This window comes from Lolium perenne, chromosome 6 (assembly GCF_019359855.2).
Source record: "Lolium perenne isolate Kyuss_39 chromosome 6, Kyuss_2.0, whole genome shotgun sequence".
In the NCBI taxonomy this organism is placed as follows: domain Eukaryota; kingdom Viridiplantae; phylum Streptophyta; class Magnoliopsida; order Poales; family Poaceae; genus Lolium; species Lolium perenne.
Genome location: NC_067249.2, coordinates 81,250,592 through 81,262,480, shown reverse-complemented (window position 1 = coordinate 81,262,480; position 11,889 = coordinate 81,250,592). Strand labels below are relative to the sequence as shown.

Here is an 11,889-nt window from a genome sequence, read left to right as displayed (position 1 = left end):
GGCTAGCTAATTACTACTAGTGTGTTCTTTGCAAACAACTACGGCAAAATGTGGTGTTCTGTGCAAAACAAAACTCAAGTTGTGGTTTTGTGCAACCTTAGCCCCAACAGGTGGTGCAAAGTGCTATTCCCTCAATGCGGCCCGCCGCAAGTGAACGGAAATGCGTCTGGGTCTGCTCCAGCGGGGCGACGCAAAATGATCAGGCCGTCCGCGGAGACGCAAACCTGGCCAAAATATGCGCCAGGTTTGCGTCTCCGCGGACGCTCGGCGGTCGCGCGGAGTGTCCACCGAAAAAGACGTAGGACCCGTGCGTCAGTGGCAGGAGGCCGATATTATTCCCGCCACTGACCATTCCCCGCGTGAAATTGCAAACTAGACCGGCGCGAGAAGTCCAGAAGCGATGGACGTCCTCGCCGCCGCAGCCACCGCCATGGATGCGGAGCAAATCCTCGCACCCGCCGCCGCCCCACACTCCCCCGTAGCCACGACCATAGCCACAATGGAGGCTACAGCTCCGGCGGAAGCAAAGCGGGCCGCCACCGGCGGCGGCCGGGAGGCAATGCCGAAGGTGGCAAAGAAGGTGCTCTGCCCGGAGGAGAAAATCATCGAGGCCGCGAAGCGTCGCAGCCGGCGCAAGAACAGAAGATCAAGACTGCCGCGGCCGCCAACCAGCAGGCCTGGCAGATGCAGATCAAAGCCGGCATCGCGCAAGTAGCCCTCCATCCGAGCTTAGCGGAGGGCTACATGCTCGTCAAGAAAGAGGGGATGGCCGGCATCACTCCTCCGGCCTCGTCGGTGAGCTCGGTAAGTTCCCAGCTGCGCCCTGGAACTCCCGTTCCCTTGCAGGACCACGCGGCGTCGCGGTTCGCCTCCGGCCTGCCGCCGGTGAAGTTGACTGGGGCGGCGGTTCCCGACCTCAACCGGACGCCTAGAAGCGGTGACTCCTGCCCGGGCGCGACACAGAAGACGCGCCAGGTGCCGGAGAAGAGCATGCCGCAGCCCCGCATCCTGTTCGACGAAATGGCGTCGCCTGCCCCGACGATGGACGACCCGGTATGTGAGCTCTGTCAATGTGTGTGAGTGCCGTGTATCATGCGTCTGATGTCCGGTCGTTCGTAGGACTATTGGAAGGACTGTCATGATTCAGACATCCAGGAAATTATCTTCGGCGGCGGCTTCGTTCGCTATGGTCGGACCGGGACGCAAGATGATTGGGCAGCAACGCAAGATGCGGACGACATCGAAACCGCACGGCTGTTCGCCACCCAGCAGACGCAACCAACATCCGTGTCCGTCGTCGACTTCGACGACGCGCCAACACAGCCTGACATTGCTACGAAGAAGAAGGGGGAGAGCCACAGGACACAAGGCTTCGTCGACGACGAGGATAAGTGTTTGTGTGAAGCGTGGCTGGCAACGACCCATGATTGTATTAATGACGCGTAGCAAAAGGGCAAGGTCTATTGGGCCAAGGTCTTGCAGCAGTACACGAGCCAAGATGCACCCGCCCTACCATATCACAAGCCCTCGGACGGAAGAGTCCCTCCGAAAAAGATGGAACTACATTAAACAAGAGACAAGCAAAATCTGCTCGGTGGTCGAACATGCTATTAACAACCCCGTAAGCGACGCTGACGTCATGACAGTGGTAAACACAATACGACCAACATCATTCTACACTATTTGCATAATTGTATGTACATCATTGGCGGCTATGATTGCAGGTATCCCGCGCCTTGGAGAAGTTCAGGGCCACGCATAAGAAGGGCTACCATATGGTCCATTGCTGGGACCTGCTCAAGAACAACAACAAGTGGATGACAAACTTTGCGGCCTACAACGAAGCTGTGAGGAATGGGACAGCGATCAACCTCGACGGTGAAGACGACGATCAAGGCCGTCCAGCCCTTCCACCTCGTCCACGAGGCCATAAGGCTACCAAGGCCGTGACATGTGCAAAGTGTGATGAACTTGTTTCAGCCCTTAATTTGCGGTTGTAAAATTTCGTGCAAACTTGTTTCAGTCCTTTTTTGAATTCTGGTCTAAGCCGAATATGCATCGCCCCGCTGGAGCCAGCCCCAGACCCAAACGGACGTGCGACCATTTCCGCGTCTGCCAGGCAACGCAAACGGACATCCGCGAATATTTTGGGTGTCCGGAATGCGTCGCGCCGCTGGAGATGCCCTAACATCAAGTAAAAATGTTTGATCGTTTGTTTACTGTACTACCTAGGGCCGTTGTTTGAAGTGAAAAAAGAAACATATTGATTATATATCAAGATCAAGAGTGACTAACAATGACTGGAAGCGAAATTAAGAAGCATGGAGATGCAGAACGGAAATGTATAATACAGATACAGCTGATAATAATAAGATGATCGATTAAAAAAAATGATATTAAGGCAACAACCAACACAGGGTTGTCTTCTTATCAGGTAGTCAAACCCATCAGTATTGAGATGTTAGCAGCAAAATCGATCAATATCTCTGCAATAGATTCAGGACGATAGACAACTCTATGCAATTTTAGTGTTTTTTTTTTCGAGGGTACTTCAATGGCGTACCAAATCATGCAATTTTAGTGTTACGAATCAGTAGATCACTGAGACAGGAGCAATTGCCCAATCATTATACCTGAGTCCGTCCTGACGACTCCTGTAGTGACACGACGTGACCTCCCCGGCTGCATTGGTTCATAAACACTAGTGCTAGTGAAAGTACATACATAACTTACCAAATTAAATTAATTTCCTAATTTTCTCACACAAGTCTCAACTGATGGACAGTGGCACATAAATCTCCATAGGACACTCCCAATTAAGTTAAGCACTTCCTTCATCCATAAGAAAATGTCTTATATTTGTTTAAAGTTGGATGTATGTAGACACTATTTGATGTATAGATACATCACAATTTAGATAAATCTAAGACATACTTTTATAGACCAAGGGAGCAGTACAAAACTATACCAATGTGCACTAATGATAATGGAGTTGAGATTATTACATCAAATTCACTTCTGCAACAATGTTTGCATTGAATTGGTGCCAGTGGATGACTGGAAGTTCACAGCTGGCCTTACCCAAAACATAATTAGAAGCATATATTAACATCTGTCAGTAACCTGGAGCAACTCAGCACATTTTTCCATTTTGGCAAGTTCGCCAATTCAATAAGAGCATCTCCACTCGTCCCCCCGAGGAGGCCCCCGGCGAGCGTTTTTTCCATCCGGACGGCGTAAATCGGCCCAGTCGCGCCCCCGGTTCCTCGTTTTCGTCCGGATTTGGGCCTAAATTCATCCGGCGATCCCACGCCCCCCCCGGCCCCCCGGGGAGCGCTCGGGGACTCCGGACGAGTGAAAAGCGGGGAAGGGCCCGATCTGTCGGTGACTCGACGCACGAACCCCACCGCCACGTCGCTCAAAATCTCCCCCACCCCTCGTATCTCTCTCGCCGCCGGAACCACCCCGCCGGCTTGTTGCCCAGATTGCGCCGCCACTCCTTCCCCACCTGCCTATATTCCGCCGTGTTTGGACGACGGCCTATCTGGCTGCTCTTCCGGCGGCCTGTTTTCCGGCCTGCTTGCTCGTCGTCGCTCGCGGCTCGGGTTGCCTCGACCACGCCCGTCAGGTGTTCGTCCATTTGCCTCGCCGGCCATGGACTCGGACGAAGAGGAGGAGCAGATGTTCGTCGAGCTTATGCAAGAAGAGATGGCAGCAGCCGCCCAAGACGACGAGCACATGATGATCCTTGGTTGCTTGGCAAGCATGTACGCCGGACTGGCACCTCGTCGGCGTGGTGGGTCGGCACGAGGTCGCCGGAAGTGCAAGCCGAGACAGCGAATGGAGGGCTACTGCATGTTGTACGCCGACTACTTCGCCGACAATCCATTGCACGGTGAGACTGTTTTCCGGCGTCGTTTCAGGATGAGCAGAAAGCTATTTCTGCAAATTGTGTATGCCATCCGCCACTTTGATCCCTACTTCGATGCAAGGCGGATTGCACCGGTTTGGTTGGATTTTCGTCACTGCGAAGTGCACGGTGGCTATGAGGATCTTTGGCGTATGGAGCTCCCGGTGATACTGCAGATGACTATCTTCGGATGGCGGAGTCCACCGCCCTTGATTGTTTCTACCGGTTCTGCAGGCCGTCATAGCAGTGTTCGGGGACTATTACTTGAGATCACCCACTGTCGAAGACACTCAGAGGATCCTTGCAACAAATGAAGCTAGAGGTTTTCCAGGGATGCTTGGAAGCATTGACTGCATGCATTGGCAATGGAAGAACTGTCCGTTTGCGTGGCAGGGAATGTACAAGGGTCACAAAAAAGGCTGCACTGTGATACTTGAAGCAGTGGCTACCCATGATCTTTGGATTTGGCACTCTTTCTTTGGTATGCCTGGATCCAACAATGACATCAACGTCCTAAACTGCTCCCCGGTCTTTTCCAAGCTTGTTGAGGGTCATGCTCCCCCGGTGGACTATGTGATCAATGGTCGGCACTACAACAAAGGATACTACCTTGCAGACGGTATCTATCCAAAGTGGGCAACATTTGTGAAGACGATCTCCAACCCTAGCACCCCCAAACTTTGCGAGTTTGTCAAGAAACAAGAAGCTTGCCGAAAAGACGTCGAGCGAGCATTTGGTGTCCTACAGCAGAGATTTGCTGTCGTCCGGTTCCCCGCTATGACTTGGTCCAAAGATCAGATGTGGGAGGTGATGAACTGCTGTGTGTGCCTACACAACATGATTATTGAAGATGAGCGAAAGCATCCGGTTCCTCTGGCTGAGCAAGAAGCACCATATGAGAGAGAGGGTCCTCTTGCACAGCCTAATCACCAGGTGCCTCCATCATGGGCCGCCTTCATTGCTATGCGGTAGGAGATTCGAGACTCTACAATGCACCAGCTGCTGCAAGATGATCTGGTGGAGCACATATGGAGGCTCCGAGGCAACGCCAACGCCGACGCCAACTAGTCTGTCTTAATTTGTTTGAAAAATTGTGAAATTTGTGTGCTTCATTTGTTTCAGCACTTGTTAAACATTGTACTGTTATCGCCGAATTTGTTTCAGCAATTTTCGTCCTCTTGTTTACCGAACTTGTTAAATTTTATGTTGAATTTGTTTGAAATATGTCAAATGGTCGAGGTTGGGGGTTTCCTGCCGGGGGGACGGCTGGAACTTCGGCGCTCCCCACGCCAAATCTTCATCCAATCCGGACGAAAATTTCGCCGGATTTGGGCGTGGGGAGCGCCAACGAGTGGGGATGCTCTAAGGTTCTGGGACACCTCTGGAACCAGTACAAGCTGGCAAAAGGGTTACTGTATCTGAATTTTGCAAGTATATGACTCAGCACACAACATGAACAGGTGCCGTGTTGCAAGAATCCAACAAGGTGCGGAAAGCAAGGAATGACAAGATGAATGTACTTGAGAAAAAAACTGGAAGGAAACAAACTAGTAAAGTCTCAACTCAAACCTATGAAGCCACAGCTCCTGCCTATGACTATGACAAGAGAACATCGAATATAGTTTTCAGTTTCAGCTCAGCTCCACATGGAAGTAGGTAAAACTACTAGAATAGACAGTAACAAGGCAATGAATTTTGACTTCACCAAGCACTTCATAAATTTGACACAAGCTATTCGATTCTATATACAGAATCTATACAAGGTGAAATTCCACAAGAATCAGTAATTTGCAAGGAATTCTACTTCTTTTTGTTGACAGGAAGGAATTCTACTTCTACTTCTCTGCATCAGTGGGAAGAACCGCTTATGGATTTATTGAAGAGTCGACTTTATTTTTATTTATTCTAGAGAAGCCTAAGAATTGTGGGGGTGCAGCTGCAAGAAAGAATACTATACTACATGCCTAATAATACTAGGGCAGTGGCGGGCGTTGCACTTGCACCACCAGAATATGTAATTCGCTCTAACTGGAGTGAACAGGGGTAGCATTACTTCCGTCTTCTGTCAGCACGGGGACAACCACAGCTGCTTTCTCTCTAGATGGAACACTGAGCCAATCCTTCATTGAGTCGTAAACAGTAAATCCTATGGCTACCGATGGGACAACCTGTAACAAAAGAGAATTTAAAAAAATATATAATTTGAACGTTGAACATAAACTAAACCATAAAGAAGATCCACTAACATGTAATATGTATAACTATATATAAATCAACAATTAGTCAATATGGCACTTATCTTTAACTATAACATTATGACAAGAAAATAGACTGAATTTCCAACTAAAAACTTCTTAAGCATTATCATGTAGAGGGAGCAATAATCATTGACGAAATACTCCAAGCAAAGAAAATTTGAGCCTATTGAATTAATTAATTAACATAACCTAACAAGTGAAAAAATGAACAAAACAAAGATCTTGAGTGACACTACACTCGGGAAGTTACAGGCCATGTTTAAAAAAAATATAAGTAAAGGCTGCCTAAAGTCAAAACCAATTTTTTTGGCAGTGTCTCAATAGCCGGGCAGCCCACATCTGTCTTTACATTTGTCCGCGTCAAAGAGAATGGTGTTTTTAAATACAAATCAATAATGAGTGGTACAAGTGTCTCACCTTCAAATAGTTGATAGAAAGTCCTGAAAACAGTTGCTTCCAACCTTGATGTTTCGCTATCATAACAAGACTTCCAAATGTTCCTTTTCCATTCACAAGGTTGGATGATGAAAACGCCTGCACCTACAAACGATGCATCGGAATCATTCTTTACTCTTTAGAACAATCAAGATATTTAAGAACCACAAACAATGAAGATAATTGTACCTGCATTTGCCGTCTAACAACATCAAGGGGATATGTTATTGTCTGTCCTAACAAACCAGCAACTGATCCACAAGCAAGTTTTGGTGTTATATCTTTTCTGTGCTCTTCAGGAACATGAGTCTTCATCTTTTCATAGAAATAGAACTTAAGACCGGAATAAGGAAAGATTCCATATAATGATGGAGCTGGATCACAATAAGTTAGTTAATATAGCAACATAACTAAATCTTGGGCTTGAGCAAAATGTGAAATTCATAAAGCATACCCATGCCACGGTATAGGCCTTTCAAGCCATTTTGCTTATATATTGTTTTCACACAATCACGGATCCCTTTATAAACCTGTTCAGAGGGCTTAGATTCTCTTAAACCGAGGTTCACTGCACCTTTGATCTGCAGTTGAGTACTAATCAATCAGTGTTGGGTTGAACAGTATCGCCTCGCAATCGAAGAAAATGAGTCAATACTCATGTATACTAGTAACTACATAATTCTCCTTAAAAACAGCAACACTAGTATTGACAAAAAAAAAAAAGGTGCTGTTGTATCATTTTTCAGAGAGCAGGTTTCTGTCTTGTACATTAGAAGCAAACTTTTAGAACCACAATAGAGAAGTGTTATTTTCCTGATACAAGGAGTAAAGCCAACCTGATAAGCCAACTTTGTGCGAACAAGATCAAGAGGATATGTGCATATAACTGCTGTTCCTCCAGCAATTGATCCAGCCACTAGATCAAGAATAGGTCCTTGTTCAACATTAGGAAAACCAAGAATGATCCATCGTCGATACTCTTCATAGGCCATGTAATGCAAAGCTGCATAAGGAACGATCCTAGCAACGCTGGCACCATTTCCCCTTAGGAAAAGCAATTCAAAAGTCAAGCTTACGTTTGCACTATATAAGTATGTATTACTAGGCTACATTTATTACATAAACTAAGAAGAGACAAACCTGTAAAACCCTAAAGGACCTTCTGTCCGATAGATTGTCCGAAAGGATCCAACCAATCCAGAACCACGGAACTCCGCTCTTCTAGTCTGAGAGCACAAACAAGAAACTATTAGAGGATTACACAACTATGCTGCAAAGTTGCAGGGAGGTAGTTCTGTACAAGCATAAATTTTGAAGTTGTGACAGTGAAGTGGTTGAGATTGAGACTATAGTTGTTTTGCTTTACTCCTTGTTTAAGCTACGACCAGTTTAAAGAGTAGAATCATCAAAGATAACCAGACAATTTATGCTCCTATTTGGAAACTCATGAATGCAACATTCTTCAGTTGCACACGACGTTCGCAGACCACATTGTTCAGAACTATTGCGGTACTGCTAACATTATGCAGCAAGTGACCTAAGTTGGAGACCAATTTTGTTGTGTACAAAAATCCCTGTGGGATTCCATTTTGCATAGAACTGGTTTAAAATTCATGTCTTCCTCTTAACCACAACCATGACTTGTAATCCTCTTCACCAAGGCTATGGGAGAGGTAGAAATACAGCCAATAACTATAGTAGCAGTAAGCTATGTTCACATCAGGATCATCAGAGATATTTGCTAATCTATGTACTTCTTCCTTCCAAATATCTTCCTAATGAGTACTGACCATTATTCAATGAGTTTTCTGATTCCTAGACAAAAAATATTAGTGGCCCAGCCTTCACAGGAACTGCTTGAATACAAAGTTTTTCATTTCAAAAATCGATATGATCTTATCTTCAGTTCTCACTACATACTCAACTAGGCTGTCGGGAAGAAGCATAAATAGGACTGCGGTCAAACAGTAGTTCAGCTAAGCAAGAATTACTGACAAGGATTCCAGCTCTTCCTAACCTAGAACCTCAGTTACAATTTAAATGTCAAGAATTCTCAGTTTTACTTTTTCCAATTCTGCACTTTTTGTAGAGCTCCAAACATAAGCTGGGCACAAATTACCACCAAAATTATGCAGCAAGTAACCTAAGGCCCCCTTCTTTTGGGCTTCTAGGTTCCCCACCGGAGAAGCCCAAAAGAAGTGTCTGCTTATGGCGGGCTTAAGTGTCTGCTTATGGCGGGCTTTTCCCCACAGCGAATTTTGCTTATAGTGTAAATTTGGCAGCCTGGAGAAGCGTCCGGAGGGCAGCTTCCCGGGCTTTTCAACAGTGAACCCGAATCGGTACCGCAGAATACCCCTATTTTAAGTCCAAAATACCGCAGAAGTGCCACCCCACGGCGAAACGTTTTCCTCTCTGTTCGCGTATTTTAGACCAGACTGGCCCGAGTCCCTGGACTCCCTCGTCTCCCTGTATCTCTCTCACGCATAAGAATCCTAGGGTTAGGCCACGAGCGCCGCCCCCGCCTCCGTCCGTTCGTCGAGCGCCGCCGCCTCCATCGCTTCATCCGCGCAGCACCAGTGCATACGCCCGCCTCCGTCGCGCCCGTCCCCATCCCCACATCCTCCTGCCCCCGCCGCATCTGTTCCCCAGCCTCTCGACTGGCAGTCTTGCTGCACTGGAGCTCGCCCTCCCGGCCACTCTCCCGCAGGCACGCGCTGGCAAACTCTGTAGGTCCAGGCCATGGCTGCTCACGAGAATGCACTGTACCACTGCATTTTTTATCAATAGGGGTATGCTGACTATGGGAATGATTTGTACGCTACAGAACAAGTAATTAGTGAGATTTGAGCTACTTTTCATGTTTTGCTCGAATTTTGTGGAAGAGTAGTTGAGACATACTTGTGCACACTCTAACTTTTCTCAATTTTGCTACTATTTGACCTTTGGCTATGTTAAACAATTCATACAAGGGCAATATAGACATCACACATCTCATGAGACAAAACCTCATAAGCCCAAAAAGAAGGGGACGGACAGTTTTTGGGAGCTTCTCCCCACCGCAGCTTATCTCCACCGATTTTCATAAGCTTGCTTATCCATAAGCATAAGCCCAAAAGAAGGGGCCTAAGCTGGGGACCAATTTTGTTGTGTGTGAAAATCCCTGTGGAGCTTCATTTTGCATGGAATTGGTTTAAGATTCTTATCTTCCACTTAACCACAACCATGAATTGTAAATCCTCTTCACCAAGGTTATGGGAGAGATAGAATACAGCCAATAACTATAGTAGCAATAAGCTCTGTACACATCAGGATCACCAGAGATATTTGATAACCTGGGGGACTTTCTTGTTTCCAAATATCTTCATAATGATTACTGACAATTACTCAATGAGTATTCTGATTCCAAGGCAGAAATATTAGTAGCCTAGCCTTCCCAGTAACTTGTTGCGTACAGAGTTTTTTATTTCACAAACTGATATGATCTTATCTTCAGTTTTCACTGCATGCTCAACTAGACTGTCAGGAAGTAGCATAAATAGGGATTGTGGCCATATAGTAGTCCAGCTAAGCAAGAATACCGGACAACGATTTCAGATCTTCCTAACCAAGAACCTCAGTTACACTTTAGTAATCAAGAATTCTCAATATTACATTTTCCAACTCTGCAATTTTTTGTAGAGGTCTGAACTCTGAACATATTGACGTTTTGAGCAAGACCAGTCTGAGCTTAGCGTTCAACTAAATTCACACCTAGCTTTGGTTTTCCTAGTGTGATACATTGCACGCTAATCTCGAAGACATTTATCCATAAACAGTAGAACTTTTAAATTTACCTAATTGCATCATCCATGACACAGAATACTACGAGACAGGCTGCAACTTAGAACATGGTACCGAATTCCGGGTACCTGAAAACGCTTGTACAAACCAAACTTACCACCAAAATTATGCGCATATAGTCCATGGTCCGTGACAGTAGGCAGCACCTGCCAAACTATTCTGCCTAACTTACAGTTTAGTAATCGAGAATCTCCAATATTACATTTTCCAACTCCGCATTTTTTTCTATAGGTCTGAACATACTGAGCAAGACCAGTCTGAGCTCGCTGTTAATTCACGCCTAACTTGGGTTCGTCTAACGCAATTCTTCGCGCACTAATCTCGAAACCTTGCATAAATTTACAAAGTTACCTCTGACGCAAGGAATAGGCTACAAGTTGCAAGCAACCATGTCCGAACCTGAAAACGCTCGTACCAGTTATCACCAAACTCATGTATACATAGAATGCAATATTACCGCTTAGAATACCATCTTCTGTAATACTGATCATGAGCCAATAAGAGCCCTCGCAGCGTATCAGGCGCCGCAGCAACTACCTGTGAAAAAAATGGCATCTAACGGAACCGCGAGCGTAGCCGGGAACAATATGGCTTGAAGAATCAACCGTTTTGCCCCAGCCTCACACAGCAGGAGGGAATAGGAATCGCGAGTGGGAATTAACGCGGGTGGGGCGGGGCGGGGAGAGGAGGGTGGATGGTACGTGCCTGGAGGAGGATCTTGACGCGCTCGAGCGGCGCGACGGCGGACTTGGCGACGCCCCCCGCGACCCCGCCGGCGATGAGCTCCCGCACGGCGAGCGGCAGCGCCCCGCCGCCTCCGCCTCTCTCCGCGGCCTCCATTGCGGTCCCGCCTGGGCCGTCCGCCCGCCCCCCGCCGCCTCGAGCGATGGCGGGTGAGGAGCGGCGGAGGGAGCCCGGAGGCGCGCGAATTGGGCGGAACTGCGGAGGAGGCGAGGAGGGGAAGCGAAGGCCGCCAAGGCGGAGAGAGAGAGAGAGACGAAAGGGAATGTGTGCGCTCCGTGTGCAGGGCGGGGCCCATATGTAAGTGGCTTCCGTTGACCACGTGGAAAGTGATTATACTTTTTTTATGTAGAGGGAATCGTTGGGTGTTGCGGGAATTGGAGTTGGCTGGCTGGTTGGTAGCAGCTACTGGCCGCGCCACGCTGCCCATATGACTCCATGGGCGATTCTGCAAGGTCAAGTGTTTTAAGCATGCGCAAGTGTGCGGTCTCATGATTTTGTATGCAAAATGAATCGTGTACTGTGATACACTTGTCACCATAGTTTACGCTTTGCCCACTGCAACCATCGATCGATCGATCCTCCTCCCTGCCTAAGCTTACGCGCACACACACCTTGCAATGTTGATCCTAGTAAGTTGTCTTCCTTCCTATCACTTCATTCTTGTGCAATAATCGTGACGGCCGATACCGCCGTTGATCTTGT

The 11,889-nt window shown here is 47.3% G+C and overlaps 1 protein-coding gene across 1 annotated transcript; it reads right to left on the bottom strand.

Annotated features, from left to right (window-relative positions):
- Nucleotides 1–5,599: 5,599 nt before the first annotated feature.
- Nucleotides 5,600–11,442, bottom strand: LOC127307822 (mitochondrial carrier protein CoAc2). Its single transcript, XM_051338599.2, has 7 exons — nt 11,149–11,442; nt 7,744–7,829; nt 7,440–7,647; nt 7,058–7,184; nt 6,793–6,977; nt 6,586–6,708; nt 5,600–6,078 (listed from the first exon to the last, which is right to left on the bottom strand). The coding sequence occupies exons 1-7, from the start codon at nt 11,281–11,283 to the stop codon at nt 5,935–5,937; spliced, it is 1,008 nt and encodes a 335-aa protein (XP_051194559.1). The 5' UTR covers nt 11,284–11,442; the 3' UTR covers nt 5,600–5,934.
- Nucleotides 11,443–11,889: the final 447 nt, after the last annotated feature.